The 27167-nt window shown below is 40.5% G+C and overlaps 1 protein-coding gene across 1 annotated transcript; it reads left to right on the top strand.

The window, feature by feature from the left end:
* The first annotated feature begins 1557 nt into the window (after positions 1 to 1557).
* Positions 1558 to 27167, top strand: SERPINB10 (serpin family B member 10). The gene is made up of 8 exons (XM_077777622.1): positions 1558 to 1607; positions 5981 to 6156; positions 8921 to 8983; positions 9658 to 9795; positions 11565 to 11682; positions 20684 to 20826; positions 23758 to 23913; positions 26088 to 27167. The coding sequence occupies exons 2-8, from the start codon at positions 5989 to 5991 to the stop codon at positions 26490 to 26492; spliced, it is 1191 nt and encodes a 396-aa protein (XP_077633748.1). The 5' UTR covers positions 1558 to 1607; positions 5981 to 5988; the 3' UTR covers positions 26493 to 27167.

Here is a 27167-nt window from a genome sequence, read left to right as displayed (position 1 = left end):
ATTAAGCACAACCATTATTTTCTTGACATGGGGAGTGTGCCTGTATGAATTTTAAAAGGTAACTGGGAAAGGGATCTGGAGATGGTTTGGGGAAACAAATGAACAAAACTTGGTCCGTGACTTTTATTGAAGATGAAACCATTTCTTGGCTAGTTTGGCAACATCTGCAATGATGCATTTAGAGCAACATAAATAACTAGAGCAAGTCTCCATGCGGTGCCTGAATGCGGCCCAAGTCACTCTCTAGTGAGCTGCTGTCTGTCAAGATAAACAAGCCCCCTTAATCTCCAGCTTCCATGTGATACTTTAAGCTGAAAATAGTCTGGAGGCCCCAGTGGCTACTACTATCTGCTCAGCACATGTCAGGCAGGCATCACGGGATTTCCTACTGCAAGTCACATTCGCGAGTGAAGTCCAGGGAAAAGCTCTGTGCTGGGTTTCCCACTAACATTCAAAGGTTAAACTCTGAGCCAGTTTCCCACAAGACGTGTGCCCCGTTTTTATGCAAAGTGCACGAAGGACATTCCAAATCTGTTATAAGGGGCTCCTTTTCTCCTTCAATCCCTTTGGAAAGCTCCCCCTACGCATCCCGCTGTCCATTCCCCTCACCACCTTGCTAAGCAGGCAGGCATACAGCGGTAGAAAATGAAACAATAACTATTGTTTTCCCTGTTGAATAAATACGGAAGAGTGAGGGGCCATTCGTAAGAAGAAATAAAAGATAATCAAAAAATGAACCAGCATCCGACTCAGTGACTGTGTCTAAAACATTGATTCAGCCCCCTCGTCCTTGGGGTGGAAGAATGGACATCCAACGTGGTGGAGTTATGCCCGGGGTCCACACCAACTCACCAAGGGAGAAGAAAACCAGCATTTTCTGGATGCCTCTCACACGTGGCACCATAAAAAAGCAGATTGAACAGTTTAATGGCAAATATTTCACCCATAATATTTTCCATTAGCTGCCCATTACTATTCCACTAATTTGGAGTTTTCTGTTTTCTTCATTTTTCATTTTTATGATTTTTAAATGCTTATTTATTTTTGAGAGAGCAAGAGAGAGTGAGTGGGGAGGGGAAGAGAGGGAGAGAGAAGATCTGAAGCCGACTCTATGCTGACAGCAGAGAACCCGACGTGGGGCTCAAATTCATAAACTGTGAGATCATGACCTGAGCTGAAGTAGGACACTTAATGGACTGAGCCACCCAGGGGCCCCTCTATTTTTTTGTATTAAGAAGACTACCGGGGAAAACCACTATAATTGTGGCCAATTGGCAGCCTCGAGAAGAGATTAAGCAAGGAAAGTGTGAGTTACAATTTGTCAGCATTCAGGTCTCTACATGTGGACAGACGTGGAAAATGCGGGTAACTAAGTAATTCAGGCAAAACCTTAATTGTCTAGCTCTGTCTTTTTATTTGAGCTTTAGGCCAAGATAAACCTGAAGGGAAGAGTGCATGGGCCTCTGAGTGAATCAGAGGGTGGGGCGAAGAAAAGGGAGGTGCTAGAATGTCTAAAGAAGATTTCTACAGTTACAAGTTACTTAACTCAGCCACAGTCTCTTACAGAAGGAGCCACTGTCAGTTCTGCTCCAGCAGAAGGAAACAAGGTATCGTAAAACTTTCTTTGTTTAAAAGTGTTTATTTATTTATGTTCCCCATCTCTCTGAGGTGCCTAGGTAAGTCACAAATGATCAAGAGCTCCCTAAAATGGAAATAATAGATAAAGAAAGCTTCATTCCCCTCCCCCCAAGAATGCTGCGCGAGTCAGACAGATTTAACCCCAATCTGCTTCGAAGTTTGTAGGGGAGAGAGGGCAAAGGGGGCGGGGAGAGAGCATTCCTTTGAAAGCAGTTATGGTTTTACCAGGAATGGTGAAGCTGTAAATGTCATCTCCTCCAGTCCCATGTCTAGATTGGCTACTTCTGTATCCATCAACCTAGGCAAAGAGAAACAGAGTCTTGTTAGAATAATTGAGCCCAAACCCCTCTAACCCTTCAGAAGAGAGGGCTTGGCAACATGAATTTGATGCCAGTCATTAATGTGTGGAATTAATGGCCTGGCTTTCAACCCGGATTCCCACCCGACATCCCGTCCTGGCCACCACACCATGGACTGTTAGCTTTCTTCTCTTCCATGGCTAGTCTAAACCCCACTCTTCCACTATGTGCTCATCATAAAACACCCCAAACTATTGCCTCCCTCAGAAAATGGCTTCGGGTGAATATAGAAGTGCTGAGGGTGGGGGACATGTCTTCTTCTGGTAGACACAGCCCCAGAGTAGGCAATGTCATCAGTATCATGGAGGCGTCAAGGAGCTTTGGGTATCCTTTTATAGGAAACAGGGTGAGGATCCTTCCCACACTCTCCTCCTTCACACCAGCTTCCCTCCCTTCTTCCTCCTCCTGTTCAACCTTCTCTCATCACACAATCCCTTCCTTTTATCATTAAAATATTTTTAAACGTTTATTTATTTATTTTGAGAGAGAGAGAGAGGCACAGTGGGGGAGGAGCAGAGAGAGAGAGGGAGACCGAGAATCCCAAGCAGGCTCAATACCATCAGCACAGAGCCAGACAAGTGGCTTGATCCTGTGAACTATGAGATCATGACCTAAGCAGAAATTAAGGGCCAGACGCTGAGCCACCCAGGCACCCCTTGCCATTAAAATCTTAAAGACGATGAGAAGCAATGACAAAAGCGATTGTATTTAGACTCCAGAGAGGGGGGTTGCAGTGATAGTATTGCTCTGAGCTGGCTGTGCATATTGGGCAGCACATTGAACCTCTTTGGGCCTTCGTTGCCTTGCAGATAAAACAAGGTAATTGGATTAGAGGGGACTGGGAGGTTCTTTGGGACCCTAGGTATCTATAATGTGATATTTTGATGAATGACACTATCCTTTTATTACTTTCTTTTTTTAAAATATTTTTTTAATGTTTTATTTATTTCTGAGAGAGAGAGAGAGGGAGATACAAAATATGAAGCAGGCTCCAGGCTCTGGGCTGGCTGTCAGCACAGAGCCCGATGCGGGGCTTGAACCCACGAACCTCGAGATCATGACTTGAGCCGAAGTCGGACGCTTAACCGACTGAGCCACCCAGACGCCCCTCCTTTTATTACTTTCATAGTTCTCCAGCTTCTTCCCTAAATCCTTGACAGGTTGAAGTTTTACATATTTTACACACATAGTGTATGTATTGCATATTTATGTATTTATATACATGTAAGCTGATACATCTATAACTTTTGAAAACTGCAGAAGAAAATTTATTCTGAAAATAGCATAGTAGGAATTTTACCTAGACATTTATAATCTTCTCTGAAAAAAATCATTGTCTAACCCTCATATGGGTAAATTATTTCCTGTAAAATAGCATCCTAAAATTCTGCCTCCTTCAGAAAGTAGTTTCCACTCTTGGGTTAAATTTTATTAATGGATGACCTCTTCCATATGTTTTTTTGTTGTTGTTTAAAAAAAGAGCAGGAATTGTTCTTTTCCGTTCTGGGTTATACCTCATTTATTAGTGTTGATATTAATAAAAGAATTAATGAAGCTGAAGATAGCTGTATATTAACTTTTCACAAGAAATTAGCTCTTTCATTAGAGAAAATTATTGTTTTCAGGAATCTGTTATAAATAATTAAACTCTAGAATAACTATAGGGAGAAAGACCAAAATCTCAGGCCTGAAGATACTAGTTTCTCTTCCCTTCATGGTCAGTATGATTTGGAGGGGCCAAGCGTTTTCCATAAGAATGTAATCTATGAAATTTGAAGAGATAAAGCTTAATATAGAGGCAGTAAACAGAGCATCATTTGATGAATACAGCTGTAAAGAGATCAAGGAGATTATTTCCAAGATGACACTGAATCTTTCAAGAAAAAATAGACATTGGCAAGTTTCAAACATTTTGAGGGTGTATAATGACTACAAAACTAGAGTTGTTTTTTTTTCTTTTAGTTAAGTAATATAAGCCTAGGATTGTCATTATTTGCAGCATTAAGCAGAAGCTACAACTGAGGCAGCAGTTAGAGACTGGGATTAAATGTAAGCCTATGGTTAGAGGGATTTCAACAGGATCACTGGTAATCCAATTCATGATGAAACCAAAACTTTGCCTATACATGTCTCTCCCTTGATGCAACTGTTTGACCACAGAGAACTCCTGACCTTTCTAACGTTCTGAGGGCCAGGTGATATCAGTGTAAGATGAAGTTCTATATGATTGTTGGCACGAATGGGAATTTCTAGGTCTAGGAATTTGATTTATGTTTAATCATTTAACCAGTTTGAGAAATTATTTGGCTATAAAATGGCAACAGAGTGACATAGCTATTTCTTTGATAGAACCCAAGTCTTAAAAGACTTAAAATGTCAGGGTAACTTGAGGTGAAATTTAGAGGTTGAATACAATTTTTTTAAAATGAGAAAACATGAGTTTTTTTTCAAGAAGACCAGCTTCAGAGGCTCTCAAGTGAGTGAGAGTAAAGGCAATGAGCCTGGAGTTCCTTACTTCTCTAAAAGCATCTCCCACTAAGGTGTGAATGGTTTCAAGTTTAAGTGAACAAAGTATGGTGGCTGGAGCCAAAGGATGAACATTGGAAAGAAGTATAAGCGAGTATTTACAAACATCCATCTTGTGGGAAGTCCTGAGCAAGGTGTCACTAGACCCACAGACTCTCAAGGAACTTACTCTGGGGTTGGAAAGATCTGGACATATGAAGACAGAACCAGTGGTGTGAGAAATGTCGAGCAAGGGGCAAAAAGCGAGGTTGTGGGACATACTCTTGAAGCTTCTAAAGAAACAGAGAAACTTTGAACAGAATTGGATTTTACCAGAGTAAAGGAGGATTGAGGCATTCCAGGAACTGGGAATAAATATCATATAAAAGAGCATGAACGAACAATAAGGTTAAACTATATAAACATATGGGTGATAGGTAAGTAAGAAAAAGCATAAAGTTCCTTGAAAGATGTATAGCCATTTCTCATCTACTGTGTCAAGTCAGCAGTCACATGATGCTTTGAAAAGAAACACGGGGCTGACAGTCCGGGGACCTGATTCCACTGCCATTTTTTTTTTTTTCTAGGAGAGAGAGAGAGAGAGACAACACGAGCAGGAGAGGGTCAGAGAGAGAGGGAGTCACAGACTGAAACAGGCTCCAGGCTCTGAGCTGGCAGTCAGCACAGAGCCCGACGCGGGGCTCGAACCCACGAACCGCGAGATCATGACCTAAGCGAAAGTCGGACGCTTAACCGACTAAGCCACCCAGGCGCCCCATCAATGCCATTTTTATTGTGTTTTATTTCAACAAGGAGCTGCTAACTGACCAGCATCCAATTGTTCTCTGCTGTTCCTTCATGCTAAAATTTGAGCAATTCCCTTAAACTCTCTGGACTTCAGTTTTCTTCTTTTTTTTTTAAGCTTGCTTATCTATCTATCTATCTATCTATCTATCTATCTATCTATCTGTCTATCTACTTATTTATTTACTAATAGAGCATGAGCCAGGAGAGACAGAGAGAGAGAGAGAGAGAGAGAGACAGAGAGAATCCCAAGGCTCTATGTTGTCAGCACAGAGCCTGACACACGGCTTGAACTCACCAACCGCAAGATCATGATCTGGGCTGAAGTAGAGAGTGGGCTGCTTAACCGACTGAGCTACCCATGCGCCCCTGGAGTTCAGTTTTCTAATATGTAAGCTGATGGTGTTGGTGTGGACTTTTCCTATAGTTCATTCAGCTGTTATGAATAGCTACATGTATAAGGATGAGAGGAAATATATATGTACATAATGGATGGAAATATATACATTCTATATACTATATAAAATCGAATTCGATAATATATTTTTTTTGTCATTGCAGGAAGAGGTGATTTAAGGGAGATATTTATGTCAGCCAACAAATCGTTTTTTCAAATATAAAATAAGCAGAGAGGATTATTAACACATTTTCTATACCTGCTTTATTTTTCTTAGGTTTTCCAATGGACTCTCTAGCAAAATCAATCAACCAATTTACCCTGGATTTTAGCAAAAAGCTAGCTGAATCTGCTGAGGGCAAAAATATTTTCTTTTCTCCATGGGGCATCTCCACCTCCTTGGCCATGGTGTATTTCGGTACCAAGGGTAATACTGCAGCCCAGATAGCCCAGGTGAGTGGGAGAGAGCCTCCTCTGCGGCCTTCACACCAAATGCTTTCTTTGACTTTTATCGTCATTTGCCTCCTGAAATCCAAATAGCTTACATCCTATGGCCATATCCTTCAAAACAAAAGGTACACTTAATCATTTACTTAGGCCATCAAAAGAAGTCTTGGAAAGAGAATCATTTGGAAAACTGCTGCTTGAGAAACGATGTAAGAGTCTGTGTGTACTGGCAAGATCAGACAGAGAGGATAACGTTATCAAGTTGGGTTCAACACCAAGAACAATGTAATTTCGATTATTAACGTATTTCAAGAAGTTAGGGTGCATACTTTATTTTATTTTATTTTAAAACTTTAGTTCCAGAGAAGTTAACACATGGCATTATATTAGTTTCAGATGTACAATACAATGATTCAACAATTCTGTATATTACTCAATACCCATCACAAGTGAGCTCTTAATCTCCTTTACCTATTTCACCCATCCATAAACCTACCTCTCCTCCCCTCTGGCAGCCACCAGTTTGGTCTCTATAGTTAAGAGTCTGGTTTGTTATGTTTTGTTTGTCTTTTTTTTCTTTGTCCCTTTGTTTTGCTGCTTAAATTCTACCTATGAGCGAAATCATATGGTATTTGAATGGCTCATATTTTAAATATCGTCATCATCTTTCCTATCTCAGAAGGATTTTCTTGAAGACACAAATGGAAAAATCAAATGAATTCTCTTCTTTGGTTTGTTTGGTTGTTTCTTCATTCAACCTCTAATTGTCTGAATGATCATAAAGAGCTCATTGAGATCATTAAAACAACGAAGCAATATTATCCTATAAGCAATTATTGATTTGCTGTAAGCATCTTCAGGCATAGTATGTGTGTGTGTGTGAGTGCACACATGCACACCTGCAAGTATAGCCATAGATAGCAAAAATATAATTAAAAAGCCATATATGCGTATGTGTGCATATGTGTAAACATATAAATATATGTGTGTTTTTAAAACAAAAAAATAGAAAAGAGTAAATCCACTTCTAAATCATGCAATAATAAAAAGGACAAGTGATAGAATTTCCACTCAAGATGCTTTTTTCTTTGCCAAATATAGAAAAGGACACAGCCACTAATTTTTTTGTAAGTATTCCATCTTTTTATTTTATTTATTTATTTATTTACTTATTTATTTATTTATTTATTTATGTTGATCACNGTCAAGATAGTTTCCATATAACACCCAGTGCTCATCCCCACAAGTGCCCTCCTCCATGCCCATCACCCCCTATCCCCTCCCCCCCCACCTCCATCAGTCCTCAGTTTGTTCTCAGCATTCAAGAGTTTCTCATGGTTTTCTCCCTCCCTCTCCCCCACTATTTTTACCCCCTTCTTCTCCCCCACGGTCCTCCATTAAGTTCCTCCCAATCCTCCTATATGTGCAAACATATGGTATCAGTCCTTCTCTGCCTGACTTATTTCGCTCAGCATAACACCCTCAAGGTCTATCCATGTTGCTACACATGGCCAGATTTCATTGTTTCTCATTGCCATGTAGTATTCCATTGTGTAGATAAACCACATCTTCCTGATCCATTCATCCATTGATGGACACTTAGGCTCTTTCCATGGTTTGGCTATTGTTGAGAGTGCTGCTATGAACATTGGTGCAGCCTCTCTGGAAAACAGTGTGGAGGTTCCTCAAAAAATTAACAACAGTCCTAGGGGACTAGGACCCAGCAATAGCACTGCTAGGAATTTACCCAAGGGATACAGGAGTGCTGATGCATAGGGGCACAGCCACTAATTTTAAGTGAAAGCGGCAGACTATATATTCTGTCAGTTTCGGCCAAGGATGTCATTCTTATTCTTTTGGTTCACAAGATATTGTGTAGTTTATAAACAACAAAATCCTGGTTCATGGCTAGTTGATAATTGGTTAATTATTAAAAGGTTTAACCGTTAATGTGATAGGCACTCTTAGATGGAGTCCAATTTGGGTCCATTTCATATAAATATATTGCTATGTGTTTCTCACCCTTGCTTTATTTAAATGTTATTTAAATATCAACAGCTTCAGTTTGCATGGAGACGGAATTGTTCATGTACCCCTGTCTGTCACTATGTGTCAGCATAACCTTTAGTAAACTAGACTTTATTCCTAATTGTGAGCTGGGTCCATGATGTGGGAGATGGAATTATCACCTTGTTCTCTAATGTGGCACACTTCAGAGGAAACAAGGATGTGCACATCCTTCCTGTTAACTTCCAGATGAAATGTTGGGGTGAACACAAGGAATGTGTCTATAAATATGAAAGGGGGAGACACAATGAGAACTGAAACACTGAACTAGAATAAACAACTAAAATTCCTCAATGTTCTAGATAACTAGAGCAATGGTTGCTTTGCTGAAATTGTCTAAATGATACTCTCAACAGAACACCCAGTTCTCAAAACAGCCATAGATTTTTTAAAAAACTGAAACATGGAATACAAGAAAATTTTAGCTCTAAGTGTATTCCCAACATCACCTTCAATGTCCTATAAAGAGTATTGTAAGAAAGAGACTAGTTACTTAAACTGGAATTTCAAAAACTTACTTGAAAGCCACTGTTGACTTCATCTGTTCACGTCATTTAAGTGAAATCAGAAACCCTCCCCCTAGTTAATTAATTATATGTTCTGTATTGATGGGACTGACTGACTTGTGTTTACTGAAGAGTATTTCATATGATTACGTCTTTGCAAAGTGTGTTCATATATTGCCTTTTTGTTCAAATGATAGGTGCTTCATTTCAGAGACCAGGACATCAAATCTTATCCTGAAAGTGAAAAGAAAAGAAAGACGGTATGTCTTATTTTTATTGTCTATTTTATGATCAAGGAGAAAACACTTGCAGCACATGTCTTTTCATGGGGGAATTTAAGCACCCTTTAATAGGTAATTTTCCTTAGAAAAATAGCATAAGGCACCTGGGTGGCTCAGTCAATTAAGCATCTAACTCTTGGTTTCAGCTCAGGTCATGATCTCACTCACTGTTCACGGGTTTGAGCCCCACATCACGCTTTGCGCTGATAGCATAGAGCCTGCTTTGGATTCTCGGTCTCCCTCTCTTTCTGCCCTTCCCCCACTTGTCTCTCTCCCGCCACCTCAAAAACAAACATTAAATTTTTTCAATATCATAGAATTATAGAAAAATTTCCAAAATACAAAATTCTGTACACTTCTTGGAAAGGTCGTATTCTTTTCCTTTATCTCTCTCCACTTTTTTCTTCCCTTTCAGAACTGCCCCACATTCAAACTTGTTCTTGCCTTTACAAACTAAATGTGAAGAAAACGAAGCCCCGAAAACTTTTAAATCTTGCACCGACAACATTAAAGAAGACACTTTTTGTTGATCGTGCAATCAATATCAGCTTTTGCACGCAGTACAACAAATTATTTCATTTAAATATAGGGTGTTGATCTATAGACAGTTTTTGTTCGACATTTTTATTTGACTAATCCCTTTTCTTTTAAAGGAATCAGGTTGGGGCAAGGTTGAAGAAATGCACTCTCATTTCCAGACACTCATCTCAGAAATCAACAATCCCAGCAATGCTTATGCACTTAAAACAGCGAATAGAATATATGGAGAGAAAACGTATCCATTTCACACTGTAAGTGCAAACATGTTTTAATCTAATGGGAAAGAAAGAGCCATGTGAGACCAATCAGTAGACTCTTTGTACATTGCTCTAGAGATCCCAGGGACGAAGCTAATATATATGGTCAGGCTTTCTAGTAAACAACCATTTGGAGCACCAGTAAGTGTCTAATTGTAAAGGAAACCAAAAATCAGTCTCAAACCAGATCTAGTAATCGGATCTTTACATCTAGAATAAAGGGGTACACCCGAGGAACAGCCTGTGAACATGTACAAAAATGCAGTCTGTCTGATCTCTGGGTTAGCATTTGTTTCACAGGAAGTGGAGTAAAAGCAGTGGAGTAACTCAGGAGGCTAAACCTGCAGAAACGAAGGGACGCGATCGTCCCGGGAATGTGGCTGGAGACTGTGTCCTCAGGAGCAAAGCTGACTTTGGGGTCAGACAAGCCATGTCACAACATGACTTTAGGAGACACTCTTAACATAGAATAACATCAACTTCTCCCCTTCTCTGATGGTTGAGACCCCACAATGCAGACGGTGATTTCATCCCTAGTTCAGATTCAAGGGCGCCTCAGAGTGGTGAGCCTGAACCAGGCCGAGCATGGACTTCTTTCATATTCGTCCATCACATCCTTTGGCCCATCTAGTGAGAATGCGGGTGCCCAGTGGCCAAACAGCAAGGAAATCAGATCGGGCAGAGGGAAAGCGATAGAAGGGCTGAAGCGATGTTGTGGCATCAGCAGTGCTATCCCTGGCCATAGCCAGTGAATTCTGGAAAGTGCAGGAGTTGGGCTTTGTTCTGACTAAAGCATGAAAGCATCCAAACAAGGTCTTAAAGACATTTCTATTACTGGTAGTCGTGTGCATTCGGGTGTGATCCAGAAGCAAGAGGTTTTGAGTCCGGCGGGCACTTACAGATAAGAAGGACACAGAGATACAAAATGATACATCTGTTAAAGTGTCCACAGGTCCTGGATGTGCTCAGATGGGTTGATCAGAACCCATGAGTCAAGACAGAGAATGGTGCCATGTGAAACTTTAAGCTTTTTTTTTTTGTTTTTAATAAACTCTATAGAATTTAAATTTCTGAAGCTGAGTTAACTCACGTTTTTACTGCACACAATTCCTCCATAAAGTAATAAAATGAGGAAGTATGACAGCTGTCCTGAGGAATAAATTTTGTTCCCGAGGCAGGTGGCTCCACGAGCAGCTACCCCTACAGCCCACGTACATGACTGCCACCAGGGTAGACCTCAAGGGGCCAGAAGTATGAGGCCAGCTTTCTTCCCTCAGAAAGCCTCTGAAACTCCGACCGTGCCTGGCAATCAGTTTTCACGGCAGGGTCGAGTTTTCCTGAGTGGCCCATCACGGGTTTGTGGGCACTCAGAGTCCCCAGTGGGCAGACCCTTCAGGCTTCACGTAGGCTCCGTCCCTGCTGCAGAAAGCCAAGTGCAACTGCCCAAACCTCTTGCTCACTGGAGTCCTGGGATTCCTAGAGTTCGTCTCTTTTCATTCCAGCCCCGTTTCACAGACATGAATAAATCTGGGGCGTGGGAGCCCCAGAACTGCAGGAGGCAGGCTTCCCTCCACATCTGGGCTTTGGCACAGGGCGTCAGTGCCCAGCCATTTCTAAAGGGAGGGTTTAGGTTTTGACCAAAATGGGAGTATGGAAAGACAGAAAGGGGGCGACGAGGTGGGGGGGGTGCAACTGTCCAGTAATAGACTTGATTTCTCAGTTTTGGATAAACTACAGACGGAGATATTACCTGTATCTTCCAGAAATATTTAGAGGACATGAAAACATACTTTGGTGCAGAACCACAATCTGTTAACTTTGTGGGAGCTTCTGGACAAATCCGAAAGGAGATCAACTCTTGGGTTGAAAGCCAGACTGAGGGTAAGCTTTCACCAGGGTCCTTGGCGAAGTGCTTCCTCCAAGCATTGTCTTTTTCTGAGTTTGTGTTGTGTGTAAGCAGGTGTCTTTCTTAAGTAGAACAATGGTCACATTCGAGGTATTCAGAACGTGTCTTTCTATTCATGCCCATGATGTTTAGACTCCTAGCTTTCCCCATGAGTCTTATCCAAAACATGGAAGTCAGGATAGATACCACCTTTACTAAGTGGACAAGAAACTCTTATATCCCAGTCAGTCTAAAGAGAAGTCCAGGGGTAAAAAGTAGGAAAATTTGGAAATTTGGGGTACTGCTCCATTTGTGATTTCTAAAGAAAAACAGCTGGTAAGTAATAACAAAATTGTGGCATTAAAAGTGTCATGATTTTAAGTAATTTTCAAAATAAGATCACGTGTTAGAGTGTGGGCTGAGCTGCTATAACAGAGAGACCTGCAATACAGTAGCTTAATGATAAGATAGAAGTTTCTTTTTCTTTCACATAATTGTCAAAAGGGAGATAAGCAGTCTGTTCCTTGAGACCATCCAGAGACCCAGACTCGGGGGTCAGCTCTGCCATCCTCAAAACACGGTTTTCATATTTACCTCTAGGAGGTTCTTGCATTTTCCATTTTATAGTCAGCAGGAAATGGGGAAAAGAAAGCCTCTTTGCTCTTAAGAAGATGACCTGAGAGTTTCACACGTCAGTTTCACTCATAGCCCAGTCAGTTACATGGCGCACTGTATGCTCTAGTGACCAACCTGTCTGAGATTTTCCTGGAATTATCACCTAACGGTCTCTCAGTTCCAGGCAAACCAGGACAGTTGGCTGCCTAGACTTGCGGTAATAAAGACCTATAATATGTCTTTAAAATTTTTTGTTAACATTTATTCATTTTTGAGAGACAGAGCATGGAGACACAGAGAGGGAGACACAGAACCCAAAGCAGGCTCCAGGCTCTGAGTGGTCAGCAGAGAGCCTGTTGCAAGGCTTGAACTCATGAACCGCAAGATCAAGACGTGAGCTGACCAGATGCTTAACCGACTGAGCCACCCAGGTGCCCCTATAAGATGTCGTTTTTACCTGGGTATCCACATGCTCACCTAAAATTTGAGTGTTCCCTTTCTTTTTTAATTTTAATTTTAATAGGTTAAGTTTTCATTTAAATTCCAGTTACTTAACATATAATGTAATATTAGTTTTAGGTGTAAAATTTCGTGATTCATCACTTCCGTACAACACCTGGTGCTCATTACAACAAGTGCCCTCCTTAATCCCTATCACCTATTTAACCCATTTAACCCCACCCAACTCCCTTCTGTTACTTTGTTCTCTATAGTTAAGAGTTGGCTTCTTGGTTTTCCTCTCTTGTTTCTTCCACTATTATTATTTGTTTTTAATTCCACATATGAGTGAAATCATATGGTATTTGTCTTTCTCTGATCGTCTTACTTTGCTTAGCATAACACCCACTAGCTCCATCTAAGTCAGTGCAGATAGCAAGGTTTCATTCTTTTTGATGGCTGGGTAATATTCCATTGTGTATATATACCATCACTTCTTTATCTGTTTGTCAGTCAATGGACATTTGGGCTCTTTCCATAATTTGGCTATTGTTAATAATGCTGCTATAAACATTGGGGTGCATGTGCCCCTTCAAATTAGTATTTTTGCAGTCTCAGGATGAATACCTAGTAATCCAACTGCTGGACTGTAGGGTAGTTCTAGTTTTTAACTTTTTGAGGGAACTCCATGCTGTTTCCCAGAGTGGCTGTACCAGTTTGGATTCTCACTAACAGTGCAAGAGGGTTCCCCTTTCTCCACATCCTTGCCAACATCTGTTGTTGACTGAGTTATTAATGTTAGCCATTCTGACTGGTGTGAAATGAGATAGGAAACTATTAAAATCCTAGAGAAGAACACAAGCAGTAACCTCTTTGACATTGGCTTTAGCAGCTTCTTACTAGAGATGTCTCCTGAAGCAAGGGAAACAAATAGAAAAATAAACTATTAGGATTTCATCAAAATAAAAAGCTTCTGCACAGAGAAGGAAACAATCAATGAAGCTAAAAGGCAGCCTACAGAATGGGAGAACATATTTGCAAATGACATATCTAAGAAAGGGTTGGTATCCAAAATATATAAAGAACTTATAAAACTCAGCACCCAAAAAACAAATAATCCAGTTAAATATAGGCAGAAGACATTTTTCCAAAGAAGACATCCAGATGGACAACAGACACATAAAAAGATGCTCAACATCACTCATCATCAGGGAAATATAAATCAAAACTACAATGAGATATCACCTCACACCTGTGAGAATGGCTAAAATTAACGAGACAGTGTTCTATTTCTAAACGGAAATAGTAGATTCTTATAGACAACCTAGAAGTCTTTTTTTTTTTTTAAATGTTTTATTTATTACTGAGAGAGACAGCGTGAGCAAGGGAGGGTCAGAGAGAGAGGGAGATACAGAATCCGAAACAGGCTCCAGGCTCTGAGCTAGTAGTCAGCACAGAGCCTGACGTAGGGCTCGAACCCACAAACAGTGAGATCATGACCTGAGTTAAGTCAGATGCTTAACCGACTGAGCCACCCAAGCGCCCCCCTAGAAGTCCTTTAATGTAATCCTTAACTTAGAAATTAGGAAGCTGAGACTTTAGAGAAATTAATTTGCTCGAGATCACGAGTTTAAATCTTCAGAGATAAGATTAAGACAAGATTCAAATCTAAGTCAGTTTAGCCCTAAAGTCTGAACTCAGACCAAGCTGCCTTTTAAATCGATATAACTATGGATGGTCCGTTACATCTCACAAAGAAATACAAAAGATGTCATTATTAATGGATAGTAATAATTAAGCCTTTGCATTGCATCAAAGTATGTGGAATGTTTAGGCATACCACGGGAACCTTGGTGGTCGTTATATATACCTGCCAGGACGTACCTGCTGAGGGCCCCACATTTCTCAAACTCAGCAGACCTGAAGTCAGACCTCAGAATGGTTTTGCCACACCTAGTCTTCCTCTTGGTTCATTCTCAATCTCAGTGATTGTGTGCACTGGCACACACACTCTTGCTCACACCAGAAATCTGACAGATGCTCTCAGCTCTCCCCTTTCCTTTGCCTCCTCCTACATGTTTCTGAGTCCACCTTCCCTTGCAATTTCTTCCTCCCCTGCCTTTGGCTTTGGTTATCATTCGTCTGTGCTAATACAATAACCTGCCTCTAGTGCTGCTCCCCTCAAATCTAATCTCCTTTCGGCCACCCAGATGATGTACCTCTGATATGAATTAGGGAGATAATGTCACTCTTGTACTCAACACCCATCATGGTGCCCCATGACCCACAGGATGACTTCAAGCTCCCTAAACTGACATAGAAGGCCCGGCAAGACCCTAGACCCCTGCTCGTCTCCCTGCTTCAACCCTTGTCATTCTCTGACTCAGAATCTGTACTTCAGGAATTCCTAGTGCCACAGAGTCTCCAGAACTCCCTGTGCTACCTCATGACCCTGTGCGTTGGCTTAAGCTCTTCCCTCTACCTGAAATCCCCTGCCCTGTCCTGGCTCCAGGCCGGGCTAAGAGCCTTCCTCTTTGCTCTCATTGCACTTGGTGGGAAAGTTTACCTCGACAGGTGCCATATTATTGCTGAAGTTAACTGCTGAAGCCTCCCCTACTAGATTCAAGGACCCCAGTGCAGTGATGCTGCCTGGTTTGAGTTTCGGCTTTGAACCACTAACACACGGTAGGCCTGCTCATAGCAGTTGTTCAGAACGTTACTGTTTTAAACTAAGGAAGTTGGCAGCCCTGAATTCTCAGTTCTTTTTTCGTTGTACTAGTGACTCAAAAGCCATGGTGAGGCAAGAGTGACCATATTACTTAACTTATATCTGACTTGAATTCATTCAAAAGTAAGCCTGTTTTTAGAATTCTAGATCAGCTAGCATTTACTGAGGACTTGCGCTGTGTCAGTTAGCGAGAGGACCACATGGGATTGTATAGGCAAAAGCATTCCACACGGCAGAAGTGGGCCTAAGGGTATTCTGGGGCTGCACCATATCTGAGGTCTCAAACTCCTAACCCAGTGCCTGTTATGTCATCTGGTAGGAAAAGGGGAGCTGTATAGACAGGAAGGCTAGGAGCAGTTAATCTCCCGTCTCTACACACCGAGCAACATTTTTCAGAGCTGAGAGGAGAGCCATTGACTGGTGAGGCATAAGCTTGGCTCTTAGGGTCCTTCCCGCGCTTCCCCAGCACAAAATAACACCTTCAAGGAACACGATCAGATCCAACTCTCTGGATCCCATAGCTGCCCAAGGAAATTTTCCCGTGATGGTAGAAAAATCCCATAAGTCTGCTCTGCCCAAGTGCTATAGTCACATGTGCTACCCGCATGTGACTCTAGATGATTGGCAATGTGGCTAATGTGACTGAGGAACTGAATTTCTAACATTAGTTCATTTTAATTAAATTTAAGTAGCCATGTGTGTCTAGTGGCTACCACATTTGACAGCACATAGGAAGTTCTGCTTCCTAGGAAGCACTGAGTAAATAATCTTACATTATGGAGGAAAGAATAGACTTCAGATTGCAATTACTCTCTGGTCAAGATATAAGAGAGTCCACACTTTGAAAAATCCTGTTGTCATACTACTAGTAAAATGAGGGTTCCCCCCAAATGAGCTAACCAAGGGCATGGTCCGAATCTTTTATTAAGCCCCTGTTTCCCACATCCATAACTTTGTTCCTCCAGCTCATCCTGCCTGCTCTGTTTCTTAGAAGTGGACTCTTCCAAAGAGGCAGGAAGCTGTAATACTTCTGTATTTTCTCTTTACATATTGAACACAAATACCTGCTATTTGAGGGCTATTCAACATCAAATAAAGTAATAAATTAATCAGCTATTCAGGAACTTTATCGAGGCAAAGTTTTGCACGTCCTTAAGGCAAAGTTACTAGAAACTCTTTGGCATGATTGCGTTCCCTCTGAACCGCCTGAAGGAAGTTTCTTTCCTTTGGCTTTCAAATAGGTTGTCTTTCAAGTAGTCATGTGGACGACTGGGACATAGACAACATACACACACTGGGACATATGCTGGACACACACATATCACTCAGTGATAGTGTCCGTTATATTTTGCAATTTTTTCTGATTTGTCTTCTTTATAGTCTACAAGCTACTTAAAAGTTGGGGGTTGGTAGTCCATGCGTGTGGACCTGTTTGTAATCTCAAAATCTATCATGTGCTTCGCACATGGGGCCCTCTAGTGCCACATTAATAACCCTGTGCCCAGCAGGACTTAACCCCGAAAGTCTTCAGATTGTCCTTCCCAATACCTAAAACTACCAAGGATGCGTGCAATGCACGAGCCAGTAGGTGGCCCTTCAGTTCTCAAGAGTGTAATAAAGTCCTGGTCAAATTTGGCTTTGTGTGTTACTTTAAAGTTGTGTTTAACTACATTTTTTTTTCATCCTTTGTAAAATAATTATATTTTACACGTTCTAACAGAGCTGTGGGGGTTTCAAAAGTTTCGCTTCCTTGAAAGCATATGAACCCAGGGAACAATGCAAACAGCTTAAATCATCTGGATCTCGATCACCTTGAGCTAAGTCAGTGCAAAACCCAATCCCCAAAACCTACTTTTTCCAGACCTACTTTTTGTTTGTAAATATAAAGGGAAACTGAGAAGTTAAGCAGACCTAATTTTAACTGTTCTTTAATAAACATTTTTAAAGTTTATTTATTTATTTTGAGAGGTAGGGAGCAGACAGAGAGGGAGAGGGGGAGAGAGAGTAGGCTTTGCACTGCCAGCACAGAGCCCAATGCAGTTCTTGAACTCAAGAACTGTTAGGTCGGGGAGCCTGNAACCGTTAGGTCATGACCTGGCCGAGATCAAGAGTCAGACGCTTAACTGACTGGGCCACCCAGGTGTCCCTAATTTTAGTTGTTCTTAACCACTTTTAAAAGCTTTATTATGGGGCGCCTGGGTGGCTTAGTCGGTTAAGCGTCCGACTTTCGCTTAGGTCATGATCTCGCGGTTCGTGGGTTCGAGCCCCGCATCGGGCTCTGTGCTGACTGCCAGTTCAGAGCCTGGAGCCTGTTTCAGTCTGTGACTCCCTCTCTCTCTGACCCTCCCCAGCTCACGCGCGCGCTCTCTCTCTCTCTCCTAGAAATAAATAAAACATTAAAAAAAAAAAGTTTTATTACATGTGTTACATATAATCCTTACTTTAGAAAAATTTTTTTAATGTTTTATTTATTTCTGAGAGAGAGAGAGAGAGAGACAGTGTGAGCAGGGGAGGGTCAGAGAGAGAGGGAGACACAGAATCCAAAGCAGTCTCCAGGCTCTGACCTAGCTGTCAGCACAGAGCCCGACACGGGGCTCGAACCCACGAACCATGAGATCATGACCTGAGCTGAAGCCGGTCGCTTAACCAACTGAGCCACCAGGTGCCCCTATAATCCTTACTTTCTAAAAACACAATTCAGCAAACCCACTATGTCCTAACCATAGTGTGACATGAGTGTCCTAACTCATTGCACTAACCTGCAAGCTGACATATTTGCTAGCCATTGCTGGCACGCAGGGAGGTATAAAAGGCCAATAGACCAAATGTTTTCAAAGTAGTGGCTCTCGGTCCTCACTATATGTGAAACTAAATTTAATAATTTGTAAGTCCAACCCCAGGTGAATTATTCAGATCTCTGGAAGTGAGGCTCAATCATCAGTATTTCTAAATCCTCAGGTGATTCTAATTCACAGTCCAGGCTAAGATTAATTGCTGTAAATGGCATAATTCCTTCAATCTTATTGACACCCACCCTTTTCCAACAAGCTCCACTGCTCATGGCCTTTGAGCTTCCAACACCCTGGATAACACTTGGACTTCTGTAGTCCTCTGTGAGTGTGTGCATGCGTACATATGTGTGTGTGTGTGTGTGTGTGCACATGCACACTGTGGCTTTACCTATCAGTCTAATCCATCTGTATTTTCTCTTCAAAACTTCTAGTCCTTCTATAACATCTTTTATTAGCTTACATTCCTGTTTCAGAATTATTCTTTTGAACAAATATTTATTCTAGTAAAAGAATATTTTGACTATGAAATCTAAGACTTAAAAAAGAGAACTGTATACAAATCATGTACCCTAGTTATCAAATTTGTTTTCCACAGGAGAATGGGTTAGCCATTCTGAGCCTATTTTATATATGTTCTAGGATTGAGCAAATAAGTAAATATATTGGGAATAATAAGATCCAGGTTGCTAACTGACAGAGAAAGGAATTACAAATAAGGAAAAGCAAAGGTGAGCATAAACCCCATGGTGTTGGATTGAAACAGGTGATGTCAATCTGACTTCCTCATCTTTAATATAAAGCAGAGATAGAATTATATAGAGATGGAAATATTTACAGATATGTGTATAATATGTGTATTTCCTAGCTTTCCCTGCTGAGCAATGACACCCCAGTAGTAATCAGTATAGCTAACATTCACATCTTGAGTTCTAAAAGCCATCCCTTAGAAAAAGTAACCAGGGCTCCTAGAAAGCATCAGACAAACCTTAGGGTATACTGCGATACCAAAATGTAGGGAAGTGCTCAAAATATTTGGGAACAATGTCAAAAGGATATAGGAGCCAGGTTGAGGAGATTTCCAATAGCCAAATCTGGGACAGTTTGAGAAAGAAAATAATAACGATAGTACTAAATTATAACACATAGAGTAAAACAAATATTCATGAGTCTATAGTGATATAAATTATTGAATACCTAAGTACAAGAAGGAGATGGGAAAGTTCTTCCTCACAGTAGAATTCCAATTAAGAAATGTAGAACAAATAGTGGAAATTGAAAAATCACCATTTGGCAAAAACTGCAGCAATCATTGTTTCAGGCAAGATCATCAATAAATACTAAAATTAGAGAGCAAAAGTTTGGTGAATATAGGAAATTTACATGGTCTCAAAGTATCTCCCAACATGATACTTATTCATTACAAAGGGAAAGCTTCATAATTTTACACTGAGAAACCTGTAGAAATCGGATCATCAGAGTTAATATCACTAGTAATGGGACATATGAACATCATATATTTTCTGGTATGATTCATTGAGAAAGACACAACATCGCTTCTTTGGTTGTGATGATTTTTCAGGGCTGCCATAACACATTACCACAAACTGGATAGTTTCAAACAATAGAAAACTATTCTCCCATAGCTCTGGAGGCTGCACATCTGAATCAAGGTGTTAGCAGGGTAAAGCTTCCTCTAAATGCTGTAGGGAAGGCACTGTTTCATGCCTCTCTCCCAGCTTCTGGTGGTTGCTGGCAATCCTTGACTTGGTTTCTGGACACTCCACTCCAATCTCTGCTTCTGTTGGCACATAATTTTTCCTTTAGGTCTGTCCTATGTCTGTGTTTTCACAGAGGCTTGTCCTCTCTTTGTGTCCATGTCCAAATTTTCCTCCTCTTGTGTATCGGTCATTGGATTGGAGGTATCCTAATCCAGCATGACCTCACCGTAGCTTGATTTGATCTGCCAAGACCCTGTTTCCAAATAGGATCGCATTCACAGGGACTGGCTTTTAGGAACTAACATATCTCTCTCAGGGGATACAATTGAGGAAACATCAGACAAATCTGAACTGAGAATTGAGGGACATGCTACCAAACTTTTTTCAAAATTGTGTAGGTCACGAAAGACAGAGAATGAATGAGGAACTGTCCCAGATTCAAAGGGATTAAGATGAAATGACACTTAAATACAACTTGAGATCTTGGATGATTTCTCGTCCAGATGAACGACTTTATAGGAAAAATAGATGAAATTTAAATAGGATCTGTTAAGTATTATTATATCAGTGCTAACATCCCGGTTTGGATCATTGGTGGATATGAGATATTATCACTTAACAGTATCCCATATTTATCATTTTTTAAGTGTGGCTTGTTGCCAGGATGTAATGATACCATTTGTAATCCCTCCTCTTTCTCTTTTAGGAAAAATTGTGAAACTCCTACCTGATGATGCTGTGGATTCCACAACTAGAATGGTTCTGGTGAATGCCCTTTACTTTAAAGGAATCTGGGAACATCAGTTCTTAGTCCAAAATACCACAGAAAAGCCTTTCAGGATAAACAAGGTAGAAATCTCTTAATAATCAGCATGAGCTTTTACATGGCATTGTAGAGGAGATTCTACTTTAAATTCACTCTTATTTCTGAATATATGTTCCTGTAAACTCTCGTTCTTACCAGGACAGGAACGGCTGAGCTAAAAGCCCCCAAATCCATCATGCTGGGAATTTCCTCTTTCATTGTTTTTTTTTTTTTTTTCCCTTCTGAAAACAGGCTATTTGCTTATTTTATCAGAGTCCTTGCTACGACTCTGATAGAGTAGATAAGGTAGTTATTATATTTATTTCCCAGGTGGCTAAGTTACTGGAGTCACATGTCTGGAGTTGTATCTAAGTCAGAAATCTACCAGAACCCCAACCCTTCACTATTAGTTCTGTTCTTATTCTACTAGATCAACACTCTCTTCTACCAAACTCTTACCCTTCCATAAGTGATAGAGATAAAAATTTAAAATCGCATCTCTTTCACTGAGTTATCTCCTAGTGTTAGGATGTAACATGCTTGTTTTTGTGATAGGAACCAATGACAACAAAAAGGGAGACTAATGTAAGATGACAGATAGATCTAGAATCCAAGGGCTGGAATATGGCGGGTCCTTGGAACTTGAGTGGAAACAAGATTCAGTCTCTATCTTTTCAACTCTGTTTCTTCTATCATTCTTCCCTCAGGCTAAAGTCTAACTTTCTCTCCTTCCCAGTCCACAAGGGCACAATCTAGCTACTCACAACACTGCCTCTGTTTTAGACACCACCCTGATAGATCTCATTTTAAATTCCCAGCAATCAATTATCCAACATTTGTTAGAGCTGTTTGGTCCTGGGGTGAGGCATCTCACGTAAATAGCGCTGCCAGGGACCTATGGCAGTAATCACGTGGATGCGTGCAATAGACGGTTCTCACACCATCGGTGGGATAGCGATGGGAAAGAGACTGAACATGTAATCGAATAGGCTACCCGGAAATGAGCTGGATAGTTACCTGACTTAGTATATCCACAAGGAATTTTCAGTGGCGAGTGATAAATATGGCATTCCAAACTAGCGCCCATGAAATGGGAATTGTATTTGCATTAGTTTATGTAACTAAGAGGAAATGAGAAGTCCAGGGAGTCTGATACTGAAGATACAATTTACCCATATGATCTGGGAATATGGTCGTCTCTTTTTCAGTGCTCTAGCTTCACAACCCTGGTAGATAGTCCTTGCTGCTAGCTCTAACAGAATGGTCCCAAGGAAGACTCTATTTTGCGCCATTCATGTGCTCATCCCTGAAACAATCACTGTATCATGAAGTATCCTGAACGAACAGCTCTACCCATATGGCCTCTACCTTAGCAGAAGGGTAGAGCTTTGTGATTGCCATTTAGCTCCTTGTAGAATGGATAAATGACATATGTCTATAATATCTGAATTGCAGGGTTTTGTTTTTGTTTTACCATTATCTTTACTAAAACTGGACATTTTAAAGAGCATTTCTAGGTTTATAGCAAAATTGAGAGCAAAGTAGTGTTCCCATATTTCCTCCCCACAGTCACATAATTTCCCTTATTATTAGCATTTTGCATTACTGTGGTACATTTGTTACAATTAATTAGCCAATATCAATAACTCTTAATTAACTGAAGTCCACAGTTTACATTAGGATTCAGTCGGTCTTGTACGGTTCCCTGGATTTTGACTAATGCATTATGTCATGTATCTGCCGTTACAGTATCATATGGAATGGTTTAACTGCCCTCAAAGTGCCCTGTACTCCACCTATTCATCCCTCCTTCTAAATGCCTGGCAACCACGGATCCTCTTACTGTCTCCATAGGTTTACTTTTTCTGGAGTATCTTATCGTTGGAATTGTAGAGTATGTAGCCTTTTCAGATTGGCTTCTTCCACTAAGCAATATGTAATTAAGTTTTCTCCCTGTCTTTCCACGGCTTGATAGATCCTTTCACTTTACTGTTGAGTAGTATTCCATTGACTGGAGGTATTGCAGTTTGTTTAGCCATTCACCCTCTGAGGGACATCTTAGTTAATTTCAGTTTTTGGCAATTATGAATAAAGCTGCTATAAATATTTATGTGCAAGATTTTGTGTGGACATAAGTTTTTATCTCATACTGGTAAGTACTCACTAGCACACCTGGATCCTATGGTAATACTACGTTTAGTTTTGTAAGAACCTACAAAAAGAACTGTCTTCCAAAGGGGCTTGCTCTTTGCATTTCCCATTGGCAGAGAAAGGCATTTCCTGTCGCTCCACATTCCTGCCAGCAGTTGATATTTGTCAGCATTTTAGACTTTTAGCCATTCTAAAAGGTCTGTAGTGGTGTCTCCTTGTCCTAATTTGCAATTACCTAATGGCATATGGTTGAGCATCTTTTCAAATACTGTATGTCTTCCTTTGGTAAGGTATCTGTTCATGTCTTTTGCCTATGTGGTAAAATTGTTTTTTTTTTCCATTGAGTTTTTAAAAGTTCTTTATACGTTTTGATACCCGCCCTTTATCAGATATGTATTTTGCAAATATTTCCTCTAGTCTATTATCTTTTTATTCTCTTGATAAATTGCAGTGTTTATGATACTACAATACTTTCTCAAATGCTTGCATGTGAAATGCACCTTATTCTGTTTCTGAATCGTTGAAATCTACATAGTTTGCATAAGATTATATAGTTTTTAAGAGTTCCGTAGGATCCAGCTTGCTATGATTTACAGAGATTGTCACAATCATGTTATAAAAGAAACTTCCACATTACTTATTGATAATGGTATCCAGTGAAACATGTACTTCCAGAAAGCAAAGTCTGAATAACTTATTCAGCATTTTGCAGAGAATCACTCATTTTACCACCGTCTCAGACTACTGGGCACCAGTTATGATAAAAAAAAATTAAGGATTAGGTGGAACACTTCCTCAGTGACTTTGCTACTTACTTCCCATAGAGTATCAGCAAACCAGTGCAAATGATGTCCGTGAAAACAAAACTCAACGTTTTCTGCATTCCAAAGCCACAGGCCATGGGCCTCCAACTCTACTATAACAGCCGTGACCTCAGCCTGCTCATCTTGCTTCCAGAAGATATCGAAGGACTGGATCAGGTACAGTCTTTCTGATGTGAAGGTGGATCCGGTGTTTACCCCTCTGGGGGCGGGGAACATAAGACATAGTCTCTCTGTTCTTGGATTCCTGTAGAGGAAGGCAACCAAAGTACCAGAGACCTAGGGACTTTACTTTCACAGTATCATTTAAACTTTCTGAAACTCTGTCAGTTTGGTACTACTACCCTCAGAAGGCTTAGGAATCTACAGGCACTTGCATTGGGCAGGTAAAAAAACAGCCACATGAGCAACAGAATGTCTGTCACAAAGCTGTGTGCATTGATCTATCTTTCAATCAGTCTAGGCCTTTCTTCTCCCTCTGGTAAAGCCTCCCTAATTGGAGGTTCCTTTTTCAAATTCCTGGCATCAGTCTAGCTTTAGATATACATTTTTAACCATGACCCTGACTTCTAAAGCGTAAAAAAAGACATTTTAATCAAGTAAACAGTCTTCAGGAGAAATAGTCCATATCAGTACTACCTTCAAGCATTATTTAAGTTATTTATCAGCCAAATTTCTATTACAGTGGATAGAACTTTCGTCAGACCATGTTTCTGAGCCATTTGTAAATTTAAAAAAATTTTTTTTACATTTAATTATTATTGAGAGACAGAGAGAGACAGAGCACCAACAGGGAAGGGGAAGAGAGAGAAGGAGACACAGAATCTGAAGCAGGCTCCAGGGTCTGAGCTAGCTGTCAGCAGAGCCCGACGTGGGGCTCGAACCCACAAACTGTGAGATCATGACCTGATCTGAAGTCAGACGCTCAACTGACTGAGCCACACAGGCGCCCTCTATTTGTAAATTTAAATCGAATGTTAGTTTCCCATGCAGTGAGTGGCCTGGCTTTCTTTGCACAGTGCATAACTTCTCATGTGTGCCAGACTCCTTATGGTACAAATAAGACCAAGTGTGGACACTTAACTATTAGGGTCCCACCCTTATGAGATAAGCCTTTCTTCCTAAGAGTGCAGGTTCCTGAACTGATTATGTTATCAGATTAATGCACATCATCTACAGGTATGTAATTGACAGCAATGCTTGGGTATAAAAAACTTTCAAACCGGCAAAGCAAGTGTTTTGAAACAAGCATGTTATTTTAAAAGATGTGGTGCAATCAGCTAAGAATCTGACTCTTGATCTCGGCTCAGGTCATGATCTCACAGTTTGTGAGTTCAAGCCCTGCATTGGCTCTATGCTGACAGTTTAGTGTCTGCTTGGGATTCTCTTTCTCACTCTCTGATCCTCCCCTGCTTGTGTTCTCCTCCCACTCAATAAATAAACTTAAAAAAATCAAGCACATTTTTAACATATATTCTTATGCATATGGATGCATATATATTATTTAAAAATGTTAAGATATAAAGAGGAGGAAAACACTCTCAAAACTACACTAAAAAGGGCATTACTCTTAAGATGTGAGGATTTTCCTTTCTTTACATTTCCCTCACTTCTTTTTTGCATCGCTTATGGTGACTAATTTCATATTGTTGTGGCATTTTATCTTATCTTTGATTTTGTTTTCAAAGAACTGTCTGCCATGTTAGTATAACAAATGTCTGGGTTTTTTTTTGTACTCTGGCACACAATTTCTTCTAAAGCTTATTCTTTTGTGTAGACATCATCTAAGTGTATATTTCTATTGCTGCATTTCCATGTGTAGTTTATATCTTGCATGGCTGTTATAGAAGTACTGCCTTGTTTTAAATGTTCATTTGTTTATTTTGAGAGAGAGGGAGAGAGAGAGACAGAGACAGAGAGAGAACGAGTAGGTGAGGAGCAGAGAGGGAGGGAGGAAGAGAATCCCAAGCAGGCCCCATGCTGTCAGCACAGAACCCGATGTGGGGCTCGAACTCACAAACTGGGAGATCATGACCTGAGCCTAAATCCAGAGTCAGAAGCTTAACCTACTGAGCCACCCAGGTGACCCAGAAGTACTGTCGTTTTGAATCAAAGTTTTATTCTCCTGTATCCAGAGAACTATTAAGTTGCAAAACAAAGATTCTGTAGGTCAACAGTGTGAAGGATCTCATGACACAAAGGATTTTCAAAAGCATGTGCTTTGTTACCCAGCGTAACAAGAGTGACAATTCATCTATGTATATGTTGAGGCCTCGCTCAACCAATACTCCTCTCTCTACCTTGACTCTCTCCTCCTTGTTCCAAACCTGCAGCTGGAAAAGGCCCTGACCTATGAGGAGCTGAGCCAGTGGACCAGTGAAGACATGATGGAGTTGTGTGAAGTGCAGCTGTACCTTCCCAAGTTTATGCTTGAGGAGACGCATGATCTCAAGTCGACCCTGAGCAGCATGGGGATGAGCGATGCCTTTAACGAGGCCGTAGCTGATTTCTCAGGAATGTCTATGGGGAGAAACTTATTTCTGTCCAATGTTTTCCACAAGGCTTGTGTAGAAATAAATGAACAAGGTACCGAGGCTTCAGCCGGTACTGGGAGTGAGGTGAGTTTTCGAAGTAAACTCCCCTCCATTGAATTTAATGCAAACCACCCATTCCTCTTCTTCATCAGGCACAACAGAACCGATAGCATTCTCTTTTACGGGAGATTCTGCTCCCCCTGAACCATATATCTCTCTCATCAAATAAGACTGTTTTACAGTGTGAAAAGCACACCAAAAGATGGAAAAACACAATTATAATAAAAACCAGTTTAGAGCTTGTATCTTTTTCACATTCGAATGTTCGCTGATAAGCCTTGAAATAATGCAATCTAGTGATTTTATCATACCTATAGAGCTATTTTTGCCACTTAACATTTTGTCTTAATGTGACTTTTATTTACATTTCAGACGTACTATGTTATTCAATTGAGTGCCTTAGCATTTTTGAACCCCGTGGTCACTGTATTATCATTGTCACGTATAAGTCACGTGCCTCATTGAGCGAAGAAAAATCTTTACAAAGGTGATATATGGATAAGCAAGAATTTTCTCAGGAGTGGAATTTTGATAGTTCACAAACTACCACTATAAAATGAAGCTCCCACACTTTCTGAGTAGTAAAAAAGTACTTATGTTAACATTAGTAGAAAAGCCATGAAATCCAAACGAAATATGGAGTTTAGTTCATAACAACGATCCAGTGTTGCCTTTTTAGTTTGAACAAATGTATAATGATAATGTTAGATGTTAGCACTGGGGAAAATGTGTTAGGCGTATACACAATTCCCTGGATTATCTTTGCCACTTTTCTGTGACTGTAAAAGTATTCAAAAATAAACATTTCACTACGAATAA

Source organism: Crocuta crocuta, unplaced genomic scaffold, assembly GCF_008692635.1.
Source record: "Crocuta crocuta isolate KB4526 unplaced genomic scaffold, BGI_CrCroc_1.0 scaffold36, whole genome shotgun sequence".
Lineage (NCBI taxonomy): Eukaryota > Metazoa > Chordata > Mammalia > Carnivora > Hyaenidae > Crocuta > Crocuta crocuta.
Note: the sequence above shows the minus strand (reverse complement) of the source record. Positions and strands in the feature narration are given on the sequence as shown.

What these genes read in the sequence shown, in the direction of transcription:
- SERPINB10 (XM_077777622.1), top strand. Translation starts at nt 5,989, where the DNA reads ATGGACTCTCTAGCAAAATCAATCAACCAATTTACCCTGGATTTTAGC. An exon ending in GTGAAAAGAAAAGAAAGACG is followed by an intron (nt 8,984 to 9,657) that starts GTATGTCTTATT and finishes TTTCTTTTAAAG; the next exon opens with GAATCAGGTTGGGGCAAGGT. An exon ending in GGTTGAAAGCCAGACTGAGG is followed by an intron (nt 11,683 to 20,683) that starts GTAAGCTTTCAC and finishes TTTCTCTTTTAG; the next exon opens with GAAAAATTGTGAAACTCCTA.